General features: G+C 47.4%; 6 protein-coding genes across 6 annotated transcripts; 5 read left to right on the plus strand and 1 right to left on the minus strand.

Annotated features, from left to right (window-relative positions):
- Positions 1-1,286: 1,286 nt before the first annotated feature.
- On the plus strand, positions 1,287-2,337 carry FSST1_001052 (methylsterol monooxygenase; the record flags this gene model as incomplete). The annotated part of the gene is made up of 3 exons (XM_083224446.1): positions 1,287-1,297; positions 1,373-1,481; positions 1,540-2,337. 3 exons carry the CDS (start codon positions 1,287-1,289, stop codon positions 2,335-2,337), a joined length of 918 nt encoding a protein of 305 aa, XP_083091234.1.
- Positions 2,338-2,955: 618 nt separating this feature from the next.
- On the minus strand, positions 2,956-3,612 carry FSST1_001053 (4a-hydroxytetrahydrobiopterin dehydratase; the record flags this gene model as incomplete). The annotated part of the gene is made up of 3 exons (XM_083224458.1): positions 2,956-3,177; positions 3,232-3,294; positions 3,400-3,612. 3 exons carry the CDS (start codon positions 3,610-3,612, stop codon positions 2,956-2,958), a joined length of 498 nt encoding a protein of 165 aa, XP_083091235.1.
- Positions 3,613-5,738: 2,126 nt separating this feature from the next.
- On the plus strand, positions 5,739-7,044 carry FSST1_001054 (uncharacterized protein; the record flags this gene model as incomplete). Its single annotated transcript, XM_083224468.1, has 3 exons — positions 5,739-5,775; positions 6,128-6,558; positions 6,640-7,044. The coding sequence occupies 3 exons, from the start codon at positions 5,739-5,741 to the stop codon at positions 7,042-7,044; spliced, it is 873 nt and encodes a 290-aa protein (XP_083091236.1).
- A 2,693-nt stretch (positions 7,045-9,737) lies between these two features.
- Positions 9,738-10,355, plus strand: FSST1_001055 (flavin-linked sulfhydryl oxidase; the record flags this gene model as incomplete). Its single annotated transcript, XM_083224479.1, has 2 exons — positions 9,738-9,859; positions 9,923-10,355. The coding sequence occupies 2 exons, from the start codon at positions 9,738-9,740 to the stop codon at positions 10,353-10,355; spliced, it is 555 nt and encodes a 184-aa protein (XP_083091237.1).
- A 2,809-nt stretch (positions 10,356-13,164) lies between these two features.
- Positions 13,165-15,006, plus strand: FSST1_001056 (thiamine diphosphate-binding protein; the record flags this gene model as incomplete). The annotated part of the gene is made up of 3 exons (XM_083224490.1): positions 13,165-13,342; positions 13,420-14,653; positions 14,706-15,006. The coding sequence occupies 3 exons, from the start codon at positions 13,165-13,167 to the stop codon at positions 15,004-15,006; spliced, it is 1,713 nt and encodes a 570-aa protein (XP_083091238.1).
- Positions 15,007-15,663: 657 nt separating this feature from the next.
- Positions 15,664-16,952, plus strand: FSST1_001057 (putative tRNA acetyltransferase; the record flags this gene model as incomplete). Its single annotated transcript, XM_083224501.1, has 5 exons — positions 15,664-15,732; positions 15,836-16,000; positions 16,077-16,532; positions 16,597-16,737; positions 16,806-16,952. 5 exons carry the CDS (start codon positions 15,664-15,666, stop codon positions 16,950-16,952), a joined length of 978 nt encoding a protein of 325 aa, XP_083091239.1.
- Positions 16,953-19,074: the final 2,122 nt, after the last annotated feature.

The following is a 19,074-nucleotide window of genomic DNA, read 5'->3' on the forward strand; positions in this document are numbered from 1 at the left end:
AATTGATAATCGGATACTTTGCCCCTCGACTGGATCGGCATTCAACCAGTGGGTATCTATTTAACGATTTTTTATCGCCTCACAACCTTGCCAATAACACACCACTTTGTTCGAAGTTCTGGTCGAAGCCTTTAGGGACCTTCTGAACAAGATCCTAGACTGAGACCCCTGTGTCAATGTACTGTACTGCCACTTAATCTATAGGGCGCATTGAATGTAAGAATTATGTACTTGTTTTCAATGAATGTGCGGAGTATCGACAGGCCCATTGCAAGGATGATGCAGAAGCCGAGACAGGAACACACACTCGCTGTGTGTATTTTCAGTTCGAGTTCTCGATGACACTTCCGTATCAGTTTAACATTAGTGAAAGGCTACAAATGCACCAATCAGCCTCTATAGTGGCAAGTGCATCATGCCTGATTAAGATCTTCACCGCCCTCAATGGTATATACAAAGTTGTGGACAGTGAGTTAGACGGACCCTTGTTCAGTAAATATGAAAGGGAGAAAGGTGAACAACAAACAACTACAAGGACTTGCAGATGATCTGATCGTATTCCTTGAAATTCCCGTGACATCTCCGCGTATTTAATGTTGAAGATACACATACGATTTCTTTATAGCGGTGACGACCTTTAATCAATATGTCTTTGTTTTGACTGGTTGACTGGGCTCGGAAGCCGGGAAGATAATCTGGTTGTGGCCTCATTCTGGAACCATTTCCAAATTCCATCTGCTATCGAGGCTGCCGAGTGCACGGGCCAGAGAAAGCTCAGGGGTCCTCTGATATGGTTGGCTGACTGACACAGGGTTTGGAGATTTAGGTCCCTGATTCGTTTAGACGCTGGGTGTATGATGGCGAATCCAAGGTGCAATTTTGGCAGTGATGCAGAGTACGTACCGACACAATGCGAAACGGCGCAAGAGCTGCGTGTGTTTGCTTTTGTTTTCCGAGCTTTGCACTCCAAAGTCAAGTTAGTGAACGGACGCCCAGCGTGTAGCCAAGCAAAAACCAAGACAAGGCCCGCTGCCCACCATTTTCGATGGGGACCCCCTATGAGATACTTGGGCCGGGCAATAGAGGAAATGATAAAACCTCCCCAACAGCCACCGTCTTGTCTCCTTTTTCACCACCGCCCTCGCCATTGTCGACCCTTCCCTTTTATAACTAGAGCCGCCTTCCTCGACGACTCTTGGACCTGACCTGGTGCTAGTTGGTGTCTTTCTTCTTTACCTGAGATTCCTTCCCAACCCTTCTTTTGTCATAAGTATACCACTTTCACCATGGATGCGCTGTGAGTATACCTTAGATCGAGACGCAAATTGCGCCGATGCCTAGGCAACCCTTCTCTAACCCCCATTTTGTACAGAAACGCGACCTCTTTCGCGTCCTTCAACCAAACCAAGGACTACTTTGTTGTCCTTGAGGAGGTTTCCAAGTACAATGTTCAGCTCAACATGGTCGAGAAACTCTGGGCCGTACGTTTAATCCCTACATTGCGAACACGACGAATAACCATACTAACACTCGATCCAGGCTTGGTACCTTTGGATGCAGAACGACACTCTCGCCACCGGTATCATGAGTTTTGTCCTCCACGAGTCTGTCTACTTCGGCCGCTGCATTCCCTTCATGCTGATGGACTACATCCCCTACTTCCAGCAATTCCGAATCCAGAAGCAAAAAGTTCCCACCCTTAAGGAGCAATGGGACTGCGCCGCCATTGTCCTCATCAGCCACTTCACCGCCGAACTCCCTCAAATCTGGTTCTTCCACCCCATCGCTACCTACTTCGGCATGGACTACGGTGTACCTTTCCCTCCCGTGTGGAAGATGGCTCTCCAAATCGCCATCTGCTTCGTGATGGAGGATGCTTGGCACTACTGGTTCCACCGTGCCCTGCATTACGGTCCCCTCTACAAGGCCATCCACAAGATGCACCATACCTACTCCGCTCCTTTCGGTCTCGCCGCTGAGTATGCTTCACCCATCGAAACTGCTCTCCTCGGAATTGGTGTCGTTGGATGCCCTATTGTCATCCTCGCTATTACTGGCGAGCTCCACCTCTTCACCATGTACACTTGGATTGTCCTCCGTCTTTTCCAGGCTATCGATTCCCACAGCGGCTACGACTTCCCTTGGAGTCTGCGCCACATCCTCCCCATCTGGGCTGGTGCCCATCACCACGATCTTCACCACGAGAAGTTCATCGGCAACTACGCCTCCAGCTTCACCTGGTGGGACTACTGCCTGGACACCGAGGCCGGTGCTGACGCTCACAAGCGCCGCCGCGAGAAGAAGCTCGCTGCTATCAAGGCCCAGAAGCAGCAATAGACTGCCACGAAGAAGATCTGGCACGACGACAAGTGATCGATTGCGGTGAATCGAGTCTGTAGCCAAGGATTTCACGACTATAAACAAAAGAGAAGACTGTTGATCATGATGGAGACTTAGACGGTCGTTGAGCGGACATAATCGTCTGTATCGCTGCACTCGCGACTTGAGCATTCGCATGGCGTTTGGGGATGTTAACTAAGAACGACTTTTTACGCTTGTATATACAAAACATTGCCCAGGAGAGGCTTTTAGACATATTTAATAATCAACATCCATCGTTCGTTGTCTAAATGCTACCATGAATAGAAAGCTATTTGACAACTACTATGAGAAGTGATAGCCCGTCCTCAGAGAAACAGAAAAATTGACTGTTGGAAACGTCAGACGAAATTAGCAGGTCAGTTTATGTTCCTTAGACTACTTATTTTATACCCCAAGTGTTGAGAGACCAACTTTTCTGCTACCCAGTAGCCCGTGTAGGACCTTGAAATTCTTGTCATGAACATAAGTAGAGTTGATCGACTAGCTTATTGCTCTCCACAGCGGCGTGGTATTGTTTTCGTCTTCAGTGAAGCTGTTCCACAGTACGAGATACTGGCTTCGGACGTAGTATTATCATTTGCTCTTGGGTGTACAGCAGTCTCCCGCCGCTCCAGCAGCCTGGTCCACCAAGCCACGAATCGCACAGCTTTGGTCCGTGGATAAAGTCTTCGGCTCCGGAGGTAGCTCGCCTAGTTGTGCTGCAAGAGCATCGCATTGCGTAGCCATTGTAATGTCTTTGTCCGAGAGACCAGCTGGGTTATGCGTTGTCCAGCGGATGAAAGTGGTGTTGTAAACCTTGATTCATGTGGTGAGTTAACTGTAACGGCTGGAGTACAGAAACACACTTACGTTAGACCATTCAGGATGGTGATTCCTGATTTTACATTGAAGGGAAACTCCTGTCATAAAATCCTGCGATGAGTTAGCTAGTAGCTCGTGCTTTTTGTCCACATCTTCACTACTACATTGCCCTTACAGGACTTGTGGATGGGATTGTTGATATTTTATTAGGCTCACCCATGTTTTTGCAAAAGTCTTGAACTTGAACTGCCTCTCTAAGGCAGTACCGTCCTTGGCCAATGTCCATCGCCCACCCTCAGAGGTGAGCAGTGCATTCAGCGCCGGTGTTACGCTCGCGGTATCAGTACCAGCAGAAAATCGTGGCTGGGCCATTGATGATGTAAAACGGAACAGTGATGGAAGACGAGCTAAGGATTGGAAAGGGCGCATTGTAAGAAGAAACGAGTTGAAGTTGCCAATGATAGGTACATGTGGGTTGGTTGATGCGGCTGAAAGGATTGGTTGGACTATGAGAGGCGAAAATGGAGTGACCAGCGAGATTGAGAGTACTTCACGCCTACACTTTTATTAGTGGGTTGATGTGTACCCACTAACATCCCGTCCCCTGTTGGTTTCGTTCACATGAGATTCGGAATATCGTTGTATTCTAATTAATAGTTCTTGAGCAAAATAAAGAAGTTCGAGGACTTAGGGTCTTATTAGTCTTCTGTTCTGTTAATCTCTGCTGTGACGCTAGGTATCGCTCATGGTCGGTTGTAAGTTGTAACTGGGTCGTGAAGATAAGCCTGACGAGTGGGTTGTATGTTTTTTTAGCACGTCACTGTCATCTCGTAAGAAGTACCAGTGATTCGAATTAAGACAGGGTAAGAGATTGGATGAGCAAAAAAGACAAGTTGGAGAATAAGCACTTGATGTATATAGTAATGGTTATCTGTAGGGTATATAGATATAAGAGAACTACTGCACACCCTGACTGGATATAATAATGCATATATCGGATAAATTGCTTAGCACACACAAGTCACTCCATCCACAGGCTCTGCTTGCAACTCAGTTTGAAATGTATTGCTTGCTTTTCTTTTCTCAAGCCGTATCGCATCGTCTTGGTACTTACACCATTACAGCTTGCATCTCATGGACATTATTGGGGGCCGGGAAGCTCGGAAGTGGCTCCAAATTCATTGGACAGGTATTGCGAGAGGAGGAAGTTAGAGAAACCGTTTTCTTAGTAACGCGGAACCGTCTGTGTGTAATTGAAGGTATCTCATGTGGACGGAGACTGTGATGAGAACGATAGTGCAATATTACAGCACAGGCATTCTAGATAAAAGCTTGGAGACTCTGTGATCTTGACGAACAAGTCAGCTGAATTCTTACTGAAAGAGGGGGAAGAAAAACACCAGTGGAAGTAAATGAATGCCATGATGGGATGTAGCAAACTAATTGTGTAATCTTTAATAAAGTAAATAGCAGTACTAAATAGATGTTATAAATAGATGTTAATATGTTGATGTGAGCACTTCTAACATTTCAGAAGCTAGGACTTGGGACTTTAGCTCCTACAATATGGCCAATTTAATTACCGCTATGCATATTTTTTGTTACGAGACTTAAGGTCGTATTGAAGTCTTTTCGCATACATAGTATTAAATGTTAGAAACACCCGAAACCTCAATGTATGACATTTATCTTAAGAAGTGGGTGGGGCTCTGCACATGAGCAAGGTACAGGGCCGAGGTTAGGTGGTCCTAGCTCCCTGCTTCTCATCCACTGTTGCTCGCTGACAAATATTTTCCCTACTGCAACAACGTTCCCTTCCAGCATCAGTCAGCAAATCCATCCAATCTTCTATCGAACCCATCGTTTATTCCCATCGCGTCAACTATCAAAACGGCCGGTGTCGGAAACAAGAAGAGAGATAGGAAGAAGGGACTAGGTTTTCATTTTGATGACGGAAGTGCCTAAAATTTGAACGATTCTCACCAAAACAACATTGTCCGCAGTTGACGCGTCTTTGTTACTCAAATTGAGGCTTCACCAAGATTGCAAACGGTTGAGACAGTTTACTTAACACAAACCCAACAGAGAGGTTCGCGCGTGCCTTGGGCTTCCCGCGCCAGTCGTCGTCAGCACTTCAGGCTTGTTTTATTCGATACTGTCAGAACCAGACACGGCCTCGAGTTTCGTACGTGTATACAGTAACAACACCCGTCCGCCATCGAATTGCAGAAGCGAGCAAGCGGCAAGCGAGCGATAACCATACCAAACCACCTAAACCTATCTAAACTCAGGTTAGCCTAGTCTGTCAAGCAAAGCGGAGAGCAGAAGCGTCCCCGGCCCAGCCACGCCATTTTCTGACTTAGGTCACCACTCACACGCTCATTCAAAAGGTCCACGGATCCAGGTTACATAATCCGTTTCTCTTCCACCAGCCTCTCTCCTCACTCGCCTCTGTCAGTCAGCGTCGGCCCCCCCCCTCGTCGCAGTAATAATCATCGTCCTGGGTCACCACTACTTGGATGCTGAGTCAGACTCTCCTCCCCCAGAGCTCAAGCATGCAGAACTCCTCAGCAAGCGGCGCCAATAATCAAGGTTAGTAAAGACAGCTCTTTTACTCTCTCTCTTTCCTTTCTTACTGCGTTTTATCTGTTTCTCTATTTGAATGTGTCTTGTTCTGAAACTAGAACTGCTATTATCTACACTGCACTGCGCCTCTCCTTGGCCTTGGTCTATTGCGACACTCATAGTGCTCTATTGTATCTCTCAACCATCTGAATAGCATCCTTGTCGCGTTTTCGCGCAACCCGATATACAATACACTTAGAGCTCCTTCTCCTCGTCACTTGAACACAATACCCGTTTCCGGCTCTTTCGGCTTCGCGTCTACTTCAATTACAGTTGTCGTAACCTGAGCGCATTGGCTAAAACCGACCCCTCTAAATAGAGCAGCATTTGCGCGCACAGCTCGAGCTCCTCAAGAGTCACGACGCGACAGGCTCATCCTCGCCGACTTCTCCTGCTCCCCGTGATACTCGGCATCAACCTCTTCAGCCGGCTCCTGCGCGGCCGTCGAATGGATTCGATCACTCGTCCAACCCTCAAGATCAACCCCGACCTATAGCCGCCAAAGGCGAGGTTGAAGCTCATATACACCCTGACCTTCGCGCCCGAGCCAACAACGCACCCACCGCAACCATGATGCCAATCGTTCCTCCATCCGGGCATAGCCCAGGCGCCGCTGCTGGCCCATCCACGGCTCCAATTGCTTCTGTGCCCATGCCTCAAATGTTGCCGGACGATCATGGTGACGGTCGCAGCAAGACCAAGCGTGAACTATCTCAGTCAAAACGTGCAGCGCAAAATAGGGCTGCTCAGGTAAGTTATAAATACTGGCTTGTTGCTTAACAAGATCATTTTGCTGCTTGTCGAGCTATTTGACCAACAATCAATCAATAGAGAGCATTCAGACAGCGCAAAGAGGGCTACATCAAGAAACTCGAGCAGCAAGTACGCGAATACATGGACATGGAGCAATCTTTCAAAGCGCTTCAAACAGATAACCATGCACTGAGAGAGTATATCGTTCACTTGCAGTCGCGGTTGTTCGATGTGACAGGCGAATACCCACCTCCACCTCACAACGTTGATATTGCTCAGCCTGCACAACAACCGTCAGCACCTGCTCCCGTCCCCGCTTCGGCTCCAGCCCCAGCACCTGCTCCAATTGCTTCTGCTCCTCCTGAACCAGTGCCCGGCAATTCCGCGGCCGGAACACCTTTAGAAGCTGTTGCGCAGGCCGTTGCAGGCCTCGCGGCCCAGGAACAAATCGAGCGTCAACAATACCCCACGGCGCATGAATGATGAGTTATGATAATGTGAGTAAAAGCTTGGTTTTCGATGCTTGGCAAAAACATCTAACGAGAGCAGATTGCTTACAACACCAAAATCTGCGATGGCTCTACGATAATGAGAGCGATTGAGTTAAAACCAGTACCACGAAGAGCCGAATTGATTCCAACGAACGCGACAGAAGTAACAAAGGTGGTTTTGATATCCAAGAAGGTTTATATTTTGCGAAACACTGACAGAAAGGCATAGTTGGTAAGTGAAAGGGCTGTGCCACGCCGATCAATGTCCTTGGCCGCATGGAAGTCATGTGTGATGGCGGGAATTTCAGTTGATGTAATGGTCCTGTCCTTAGGGATAGCCAGATTAAATGGATACAAGGTAGGAGTGCAAGAAGGCCTCAGGAAGTATGCTGGTATAGAGGGAAATTAGCAATCAAGGGTCGATATGATAGAAGCAGATTAGTGTTAATGGTCGGAGTTGAGAGCTTGGTAGCAAATAGAGGATCTTATTTAAACAAACCCCAGCGCTATCGCTCCAAAGATAAACCTGTCTACATTGGTGAGGTTCGGAAAGAAAAGATAAAATCTTTTATTACCGAATTCTTACCATATATCCTCCAACATATTCATCGAGAGTTGTTTCACAGACATAGCGTAATTGGCCAATAAACTTACACTATGGCTTTCCGCTACTGGACCCTATTTGGCTCCACATTATCCTCCATCCTTCGTCTCTCTTTGTTAACAAGTTGAGACTAAAGTCGAATCATTTAAATTACCTTATCTTTTACTTGCATTATCAGATATAAAGTTGATGCTTCTCAGAAATCCTGCACGACTTCAAGGCAGCATTTTGGGTGGAAAAATCTAGATTACGATGTATCTTGACTGCATACTACGAGAGTCTGCACATGGATTTTTAATATGTTTAAGTACTGCCGGTTATCTGTACCGATAGCGCCTTGGAGGTCATGGCAAAATGCCTACGCCCTTTGATGGTTGACTCATGCATCTACCACTAATACCAAACATCATTCTACTGAGAAGAATTGCCTGTCGTCAACTGACTTAGCTGCTGAGCATGTCCGTACCCATTCAAAAGACTGAGCCGACTTTATGAATCGTCAAATGCAGAGTTACCGACAACGCTTGCCATACACTACTTGGCTGCTGGAATCTACCTGCATGTTAATAAGTATACGACCGGGACACTAATGTTATACTTTGTCATCAACCAACACGTTGATATTGTTATACACATTGGGAACTCTGATGGGTGCCACCGTCAGGGCAGTTATGCGCATAGGCACGAATCACGAGCCATCCTACTGGGCAAACATCCGACATTCACCAGCTAAGTTTTGACGACAAACTCTGATTCTTTGTAATAGATCTTCGCTAGTAAGTCGGACTGCCGCGCATGAGCAAGGAATCGAGCTGCACGCCGATCATCGTACTCGACGGATGACTGATCGATGCAACAATAGGAATACAAGATAATGCCGAGTCGGGGCTTCCATCAACGTCTGTCATTGCCAGTCTTGAGGCCAAGATCCAAGAATTTGCCAATGGTTTGCCTATTCGACGGAGTCTAAAGCTTCTGGAGGATCCAATCACTGACAGCCTTTTCATTATACTGAACCGGAAAATGCCAGGCACAATCATTCAAAAGGCCAACTTACTTCTATTCTCACTGCAGCTTCGTCAATAATTCGACCGGAGAAGATAATAACAGGCCCCACGAGTCATACATTGGGGCCGTTATATTCATTCTCAAATATCAGCACTGCATGAGCGAAGGGGCCCAGCGAGTTCTCCAATATAAAGCATAGAGAACACTTTTAATGTCTTCGGAAGTACCTGATTTGCCAGATTAGCGATAGAACTTTCGTCATTATCTATACACAATGATGTGCTGATATGGAGCAGTGTTACAAGTGCACAACTGGTACAGTTGCACCTAATCGTCCAGAGCCATTCTTCGAAATCATGAACCGAATGGAGATTAGGTCAGATCGCAAGTTAGACTGAGAAGCATTGGTCTTTAGGCATTTACGACATTATCCAACATTATCACCACACAGAAAACCAGAAACATGTAATGATGTGACTGTTGGGGGTTTTTACAACATCAATGGGAGAATTAAGATACGATACCTACCTTGTAGGTAGGTTCCTATTACTAGGAGGTAGGTAACCTGGTAAAACGAAAGTGAGCTGCTCGCCCCATATTCACCCGGAAGGCGGCGTTGCTCCGGCCTAAAGATATCCTGCCCTGCGTCTAGAAGATTCCAGGAAAGGTGCTGCCTCTGCTTATCGATAAGACACCTTCTATCTAGTAGTGGGTGCCCGGGACATACAATGTCTACTAGCCCAGGGGCAGGTACTAACTTGTGAAACGCTGTATTTTTAGTTAGTAGGTAGGTAGCTTCTTCTTTGTCCAAACTGAGCTGACAAATCGACGTCACGCCACGAGAGTTGCAAAAGAATCAGTTTCCTAGATCGAATTGTTGTCAGTTTCTCGATTCCTGCTTACCTCTGGATCTGTTTGTTGACGTTGGCTAGATTCCTTTTTACTATTTCTTCGGAAACGCCGAATTGGTTCCCGTCTTATCACTTAGGTTACCCTAATTCTTTTGGCTACCACACCCAATCCAGAGATATACGATATACACCTATCCATATACCACTGAGTGGTGTCGTTCGATGTCGAGTGATCCCAACGATCAACAGCAGGCTACTGTCCCTGCGTCAGTATCCGCAGGAGGCTCTGCCGAGCCACCTAAGAAGATCTCAAAGGGTGTAGTACTGGGCCCTGATGGCAAGCCGTAAGTTTTGTCACAATCGACAGACACCCTGTAAATGGAACCCATTCAACTGACCCTTGTTAGCTGCCGCAACTGTACTTCTTTCGCTGCATGGGCTTCTCAAACAAAGAGCACACTCAAACAAGATGCAGCAGCCAAAACTCAGCGTCCTCCAACCGAGTGCCCTCCTGATGTTGAGGTGCTAGGCCGAAGTACATGGACGCTGCTTCACTCTATCGCAGCGCAGTACCCAGAGAAGCCATCCACCGGTCAAAAGTCAGATCTTTTGAGCTTCGTTGGTTTATTCTCTAAACTATATCCATGCTGGGTATGTGCCGAAGACTTCCAGGGCTACCTCAAGCGTGAAGCGCCACATGTCAATAGCCGGGATGAATTTGGCAAGTGGCTGTGTGGTGCTCATAACGACGTCAACCGTAAGCTGGGCAAACCTGAGTTCGACTGTTCTAAGTGGGAGGAACGGTGGCGGACAGGCTGGAAGGATGGCCGATGCGACTAAGCTGTTGCTGTTCTGGTCTGAGCAAGCGGAGCTGAGGCTAAGGCTGGCTGCTGGATCGACGGTCGGGCCGGGAGCTTAGCGCGCATATCGATATAAAGACGGGCTTTTTCAAACTCGAATCATGGTGGTTTCAAAGAGCAAGGGCCTTCGGTGTGCGGTGTACGATTGCGGAATGGCATGATGGGCCGTTGGACTTTGTGTGGATACACGTAATAGGTGGACAGTGCCGGACCGATGAATGGCAACGACATCTACTAGAGACACAAAGAAAGGATTGTGGAATGGTTCCAACGTTGATAACCAGTTTCCATATGTTTCAAGAGGAGGAACAAGATGTATAGTATAGATAGTATGGGTAGGGATCGAAGGTAGAACTGCATGCATAAAATCTCATTTCAAGATAGTCTAGTCTAACATAATTGAATGCGTATGACAATCTAGAACAAATCCCATTGTATATTGAAAGCTAGGAAAACTATCACTCCATACCGCTCTCAATAGTCTTCGCCACCAGTTACTGCTCCATGGTTGTGGAAAAGGTTACGATCCATCGGAAACACGGTATATATAAACCACTAAAAGCAGTCAAGCTCAGGAACCAAGCGACGGTAGAAATTCCCAGGAATCGGATCTCGCCAGTCGGTACCCTGCATTGTGTTGTCTCGACCCGAGTATCCCTGTTGTTTTCGGAGAACTCCCTTTAGGCGCGATAAGAATGATCTGACATTCATGACAACGCCATGCAACGCAACTACCGGGCCGCTATTTTGGCAAAAAGAAACAAAAATCAAGTAGTCTCAATACGGTGCTGTATGGCAAGGTTAGGGCCAAGGTGGTGTAAGGATATATTTCCAAATCTCAGGTTACCTTACCCTGCAACGTCAGACCACACATGTCATTGTCCTTCTCAATCCATGCTCTCTAGTTGAAGGCGACAAGAAAGAGTTATTATGGCCCCGCAAATTTTACCACGACATCGTTGGCGTTTGTGAGTGTTTCGACGGCAAGAAACGGAAAGTAAAGGAAAGAAAAGGCTCGTCTTTATGAATCAGACGTCGATAGTATGTTATAGTTCGGGATGATCTTGAAAGAAGGGCCTTTTACGGACATAAGATGCAGCGAGTCATTCTGATTAATTACCGTTGTATCAATTTGAAAAACCGTGTATAGGGACTTGTCAATGACAATCATGAACGTAACGGTTGTATGCATGATGCCGTGTAATGCGCTGCTGCTCCCTACCGGAACAGACTGAAGTACAAGATTGCACTCGTTAATCCTCAGTATGGGTTTATCAAGATTGTCGATTAATGGACATCCACCACCGTTGCCCATGTTAAAAATGAAAAGAATGGGTGGCCCCTAAATCTGATACCCGGTTGAGTTGGCCTGTATCTGTTAGCAATTGCCGTAGTTTACTGTGACGACGCCATTGTCCATTCCAAGTGATGATCTTTACGGCATGGCCCCGGTCAGCACTTGGCCGCACAGCTCCGGAGTACCCGGTCAGTGAGGGACTTGATGTTTGAACCATCAAGAACCATGTGAAGAACATGGATCCAAGTAGTAGATGATGTTTTGATCAGTGGAAGAACCGCTGTACCAATATTGTTATTGATGGGTACCCATCTCCGGTCTTGGAAGATTTCCTTTCTTTTTCCATCGCGCTTGGCGGCATGGTTCTGTCCGTAAATCCCCTGCTGAAGAAGCATGCGGTTTCTCTGACAGAGATCCACTCATTCTGTCCATAGGTAGCATTGGCAGCATAAACCTACAGCCCCTACAGCCCAAGAGGTGTTTCTAGACGTTCTTAGACCCGTCCACCTTTCAAGTCTGCCCGATTGGGAGGGTCCGTATCAAGGCACATGGCATCATATGATTCTCTTTCCATGCTTGTCGCAGTTCACCGTGGATTCGACAGTGAAAATCAGAGATACGGGAGAGGTAGAGAGCTATTGCATCTACTAACCACACGGGTCGTTATGTAGGTACAAAGTGGAAGAGCCGCCTAACTTCCCGCCCCAGTGGCGCTGATAGGACATTACATCACCACGGGCTCATCACACCCATTCACATTCACTGATGGAATTATGCTCACCACTTTATTTTCCAGCCGAAATCCCATTCAATCCAACCAATACTTTAGTAGTAGGTTGTTGGTATCGCGGTTTCGGCCGCTTGAATACGGGCGCGAGCGATAAAATATCGTGATTTTAACCCAAGAGTCATGGTCAATGGCAATTCAATTGATTTCCTTGCGTTATGTCCGCCTTGTCTCCTTGACAGGTCCGATTATACTCTGGGTCCAACTCTGGGTCCAGGCCTGGGTTACCTATGTGCATACAGTATGGTCTTATTTTTGGGCAATTAATCAGATCAGATCAGATCAACCCATTCGAGGTTTGGAATTGAGAGGAAACGTGCAAGGGTCTCCCATTGGTGAAGTACTGACTGACTGCTGTGCTGTACGCGCCTCCACTATTGGAAGCTTCAACTCTACCTTGCTTGATATGTAGGTACTGTCTGTGGTGTCGTCAACGGAAGGTATAAACACCTTCTTTCCCCTCCTCTGTTATGTCTTTTCTTCCTTCCTCATCATTCCATCGATCACTCAATCAATCATCAACCAACCATTTCCATTCCTCTTTTTGGTTGTCTTGGTTACCTACAGCCCAGACATCTCACCTCACATCTATCTTCTCCTCCTCGTTCAACCTATAAATAAGCTTCAAGCTTCCTCACCCTTTACCCCTCCAAACAGCCTTATCTTACCCACCTAGAACTATCACATACCGATCAATCCGCAACCATGAGCAACAGCAGCCTCCAAAAGCCCATTGATGTGGCTGAGTACCTCTTCAAGCGACTCTACGAGGTCGGCGTTCGATCTATTCACGGTGTTCCAGGCGATTACAACCTCGTCGCCCTCGACTATCTTCCTCAATGCAACCTCAAGTGGGTCGGCAGTGTTAACGAGCTCAATGCTGGTGAGTTTCATCATGACCCCACTTCGGCTGAATAGCTTCATCATGATATGATACAATTTGCTAACAACAACTTCCAGCCTACGCTGCCGATGGTTACGCCCGTGTCACCAAGATGGCTGCTCTCATCACCACCTTCGGTGTTGGTGAGCTCTCTGCCATCAATGGTGTTGCTGGATCTTACTCTGAGCACATTCCCGTTGTCCACATTGTTGGATGCCCCTCTACCATCTCTCAGCGTGACCAAATGCTTCTTCACCACACTCTCGGCAACGGTGACTTTGACGTCTTTGCCAATATGAGTTCTCAAATCTCCTGCAACGTCGCCAAGCTCAACAAGCCTTCTGAGATTGCCGAGCAGATCGATACTGCTCTCCGCACCTGCTGGCTCCGCTCTCGTCCTGTGTACATCATGGTCCCTACCGATATGGTCCAGGAGAAGGTCGAGGGTGCTCGCCTTGACACCCCTATTGACCTGTCTGAGCCAAAGAACGATCCTGGTAACGAAGACTTCGTTGTTGACGAGATCCTCAAGGCCATGTACGCCGCCAAGCGTCCTGTGATCCTCGTCGACTCTTGCGCCATTCGCCACCGTGTTGTCGAAGAGGTTCACCAGCTTGTTGACAAACTCGACCTTCCTGTATTCGTTACCCCTATGGGTAAGGGCGCAGTGAACGAGGATCATCCCAACTACGGTGGTGTCTTTGCTGGTGATGGCTCTCACCCTCCTCGTGCCCAGACCATTGTCGAGGAATCTGATCTCCTCCTTACCATTGGTGCTCTGAAGAGTGACTTCAACACCACCGGTTTCTCCTACCGCACATCTCAAATCAACTCGGTTGATTTCCACAGCACTCACTGTAAGGTCCGATACTCCACATACCCCGGCGTTGCCATGCGCGGTGTCCTCCGCAAGATCATCGACAAGGTTGACCCCAAGTCTATGCCTGCTCCTTCCATTCCCGAGGTCAGGAATGAGGTTGAGAAGAACAATGATGACTCAGAGACCATTACACAAGCCTGGTTCTGGCCTCGCGTCGGCGAATACCTCATCCCCAATGACATTGTCGTCACTGAGACTGGTACCGCTAATTTTGGCATCTGGGACACTCGTTTCCCTCGTAATGTTACCGCCCTCAGCCAGGTTCTCTGGGGAAGCATCGGCTGGTCTGTTGGTGCTTGCCAGGGTGCTGCTCTCGCTGCTAAGGATGCTGGAAAGGACGGCCGAACAATCCTCTTTGTTGGTGACGGATCTTTCCAATTGACTGCCCAGGAGCTGAGCACCATGATCCGACATGGTCTCAAGCCCACGATGTAAGTTATCAACTCTCCTGAAGCATCGGCGCCCAGACTAACTTCGTTTCAGTTTCGTTATCTGCAACGATGGTTTCACTATTGAGCGATTCATTCACGGCATGGATGCTGTCTACAACGACATTAACAACTGGAAGTACAAGGACCTCGTCAGCGTTTTCGGCGGTGAGAAGACTTGCAAGACGTTCCAGATCAAGACCAAGAACGAGCTCAACGAGCTACTTACTAACAAGGAGTTCAACGCTGCTGAGTGCTTACAATTTGTCGAGCTCTATATGCCCAGGGAAGACGCTCCTCGCGCTCTGGTTTTGACCGCCGAGGCCAGCGCCAGGAACAACGCCAAGAAGCACTAAATGCTTACAACAATTGATAGACGATATATTGGGACGTGTGCTCTCAGTCAACAGATATTCAGGATGAGTGTCTGGCTGCATTTGGCACACTGGTTGGGGGGTCCCTGTTTGGCTAATTATAATGGTTTAAATGGTTTACACTATAGAATGGGCACAGTTCTTTATGCTTTATGTATTTTAAATTGAAAAGCGATTTTCTCAACTCACTTGACCGTTCAAAATGATTATCTCGTAGATTCTGTAAATTCGAATTCGCAACTCCCGTTCATTGTTTACTAGATAATTAACACTGCATATGCACCCAGACGATGATCTCATAGAACAGTTATGCATTAATTAGGACATGACTTAATGAAATGACCTATAAACAAAAACTCCCGTGCTGGAAAGTCACTTTTCAATCAGACTTCTGATTGTATGTATCGTAGCAAGCTTTATTTAGGTTTCGATCGTCTACCCTGCCGGGTAGGCTTTCAAAAGCACCACGTGATTTGCTCGCGCCAAAATTCTCCACGCGCAATGACCTCAAGCTGGATCAAATTCTTTTTTGAAACGGACATCAAGACTCGATTTCTCGCCTTATCTTGGAAACATTACGGCAGCAGTCGACGAGAATCTCATTTCGAATATATTGCCTGTTCACTAAGATACAACATCATGAGCGACGGTGGTGGCAAGCGGAAGCAGGGCCCTGGTGCCAATGGCCCAGCCTTCAAGAAGAGCAAGGTGAGAGAACAAAAGACGAGTCATTGTTCACAGTTGAAATTAGCCAGACTAGGAGGGATGTTGGATGGCCTTCGTGAAAGAAATGAGCTGACATTGATTACAGGGAGGCGCGTCTGGCAAGTGGCAGACGGCACACCAAAAAGCTAAGAAATCCGAGCAGATGGAGCTAGGGAGAACCTTGGAGGTTGATGATGCCGGGATTTGGGTAACTTACGCGAGAGGCATGAGGGGGAAAGCCATAAAGGAGTTCAAGACTGTATGCGACGAGGTATGTCACTCGCCCACCAGACCTCACTTGTCTATCCTTTGTTGGTATACATGTTCATTCAACTAACCTAATACAGTACGGGGAATCGCTGTTTGGAGTACAAGCGCCGAAGGAAGATGGAGAGGGCGACGATGATGAAGAAGGTGGTGATATTGAGGCTTCTATCGAGAAGGAACTGGCCAGTCTAGCACAGCCAAAGCCGAAGACAAAGCAAACCTTTACAGCCATTGGAACTGGCCTCGACTGTGTCTTTTTCATGAAGACAGTGAAGCCCATTGAGCCTCTTCAGCTTGTCACCAAGATTTGTCAGGATGCCAAGGACTGTCCGGACCCGATGCAGCGCAAAACGAAGTACATTAACCGCTTGACACCCGTGTTTGACACGGATAAGGCCACCGACAACGGCATTGAGCGTGTAGCTCGGAGTGTGATGGGCCCACACTTTGAACTCAAGAAAGAGCCAGGAGAGGATGTCCCAACAGCGGAGGCAGTTTCTTCAAATGAAGCGGCTGCTGGATCTGCAGGCTGCACGGTAAGTCGATGATATAATTCGCAAGAAGTGTCGTCTGAGAACCTAACAATCCCCCCCCTTACAGTACGCCATTAGGTACAACATCCGGAATCACACCGCCTTCAAATCGAGCGACGTGATAAAGAAGATTGCGGATTTAGTCAGCTCTAAACACAAGGTCAACCTAAACAATCCCGACAAGGTGGTATTGGTTGAGATTTTCCAAGTAAGCGATCCCCCCTTCGCGTAATCCACCTATCGCCGTGTCACAGCAGTAGACTAACTAGTGTCGAGACGTTCTGCGGAGTCTCGGTTGTTGAAGGCAAGGAGAGTGAGGGGCTGAAGCGTTACAACCTGAACGAGCTATACAAGGTGGCTTTGGACGAGAAGAAGAAGGAGAGCAAGCCTGCATCTGAGAAGGAAGCTGCGGCATCAACATAAACTTTGAGCCATTCGTGTATGGAAACATATTTTTGAGCGGCGGTCGATGCAGAACAATCGTCATACCAAGCGAGCCGTGGGTTATCTCATGGCTACACAACAACCGTCCGATTCGCGCGGTATCATAGTACCAGAACGCTTTACCCGTCATTTGGAGGATGTTGAACATCTGCCGAGATAGGTTTTCAACTCTCACTGTGTCAATCTCGTAAAGCATCCACTTGGTCTCATTATGGAAGCATGGGGATAGAGCCCGTTGCAACTCTGAGGAGTAACAACGTAACCTTGGATTTGTGAGGTTTGGTTTGAAGGGTGGGAGAGGATATTAACTTACGCGGCCACGGAAGGATTGTCGCTGGTGGCCTGGCATGCATAGGACGAATGAGCACATGTCGTCCTCAAGGTATCAGAAAAGTTGGCCGTTGGAAACACGAGACGAAATTAGTAGGTCAGTTTATGCTACTTAGACTAGGTTTCTTTGACTATTTATTTTTGTACCCCAAGACTTGGGAGGCCAGCTTTTCTATCCACTAGATCCTGTCCGTTAATAGACACAGTTTTGTGGAAGTCCGCAAAAGAACGGGGTTGCTGCAATTGGGTTCATCCCTAGAAGGACTTTTGTCGCTTCATAGTCTAGGTTTCGTAAGCTACTGCCACCTCAAGCTGGGATGGAGATACGTAGGGGCCGTTCTAGCGGACAACTCAGGAGACTGTTATCCAGCCCCAGCTTTTGTTGCACACACATGACACACGGGATGTGTGGGACGTGCCGTAAGGCTAAGTAAGTAGGATGAGCGGTGCAAGATGATGGATGACTGGACTTGTTGTTCATGTGAGGGGGAGGAGGGCGTTTTTTTGGGCATGCTTACATGTGCACACTTGCGTGCGTATTCGCACATATATACAACGTTAATGTTTCAGAGGGGGCGTATTGAGGCCTTCGATGTTACCAGGAGGACCTTTCAAAGTCAAGCCTGTTTAACTTGGGTCATCTCTCGCCCGCTGCATTCCCGAGTAGTAAGATTGAACCGGGAGTGGCTTGAGACGGACCCCAATCACTGTTGTTAGTTGTGAGAACAGGCTCCAAGTGCAGTATAATAGGAGAGGGGTTATGATAAAGCGATAGTTGAGTTAGGAGGTAATAGTAATAGTAACAAGGTAGTATTGTAGGTACGTGCCGAAAAGTAAAAGAACAAACAGCTATCAGGGGATGGGACTTGACAGGGATGGTTCAACTTGGCGGAATGCGATCCAGGTCAGCTTCGCTTGTTTTGGCCAATCATAAATTTCCCGACTCGCTTCTCGATGCACGCCAGAGGCATGGGTTTATTTAGAGTCTGACATTCCGCTCATCATCAGTTTTGTTCATAGACGAAGTTTGTCAGATGAGACGTGTAGAGAGGGTTGTGACCTGTTCTACTCAAAGGTTATGTTTTAATAGTTGGGCAATTCTGACAAAACAGTTCTAGTGAGAGAAAGAAAGAAAGAAGGAAAGAAGGAAAGAAGGAAAGAAGGAAAGAAGGAAAGAAGGAAAGAAGGAAAGAAGGAAAGAAGGAAAGAAGGAAAGAAGGAAAGAAGGAAAGAAGGAAAGAAGGAAAGAAGGAAAGAAGGAAAGAAGGAAAGAAAAAAGAGGTTTGTTACAGAACAGCGGGTAATGTAGTTAAGCTCGATCGAGTGCGGTGCTCGTTCCGGTCCGCTTTGCCCATGGCGATCTGTTTCTTGACTAAACCTTTTGCAACAAACAACAACATAATAAGAGATGAGCTATAATAGGTTGTTAGACCGTCTCGCCTGGTCTGCTCAATCCTTCGATGCTTCTACTGCAGTTCTTCGGGAAGGATTCCGCGTCCTTATGTCTTGGCAAATTGGGGGAGAAAAGAGGCTTGAGACTAAAGGCTGCAAGCGGTTGCCCACTCGGTAAACTCAACAGCTAAGTAATTGATTTAGTGGTGCTGTGCGAAAAGACTCCCTGTTTTCTCTTGTTTGCCGCCAGTCAAGTATGTGACTTGCTTTCAATGACGCCTCGCTTCGGCTTCACCGTTCTGGCGGGACAAGCAAGACCTTGCAAAGCCTGCATAGGTATCCGTACATACGGCTGGGTCTGGCATCGGGCCCCTACATG

The sequence above is a fragment of the Fusarium sambucinum genome, chromosome IV (genome assembly GCF_050947815.1).
Source record: "Fusarium sambucinum isolate potato_lamoka chromosome IV, whole genome shotgun sequence".
Lineage (NCBI taxonomy): Eukaryota > Fungi > Ascomycota > Sordariomycetes > Hypocreales > Nectriaceae > Fusarium > Fusarium sambucinum.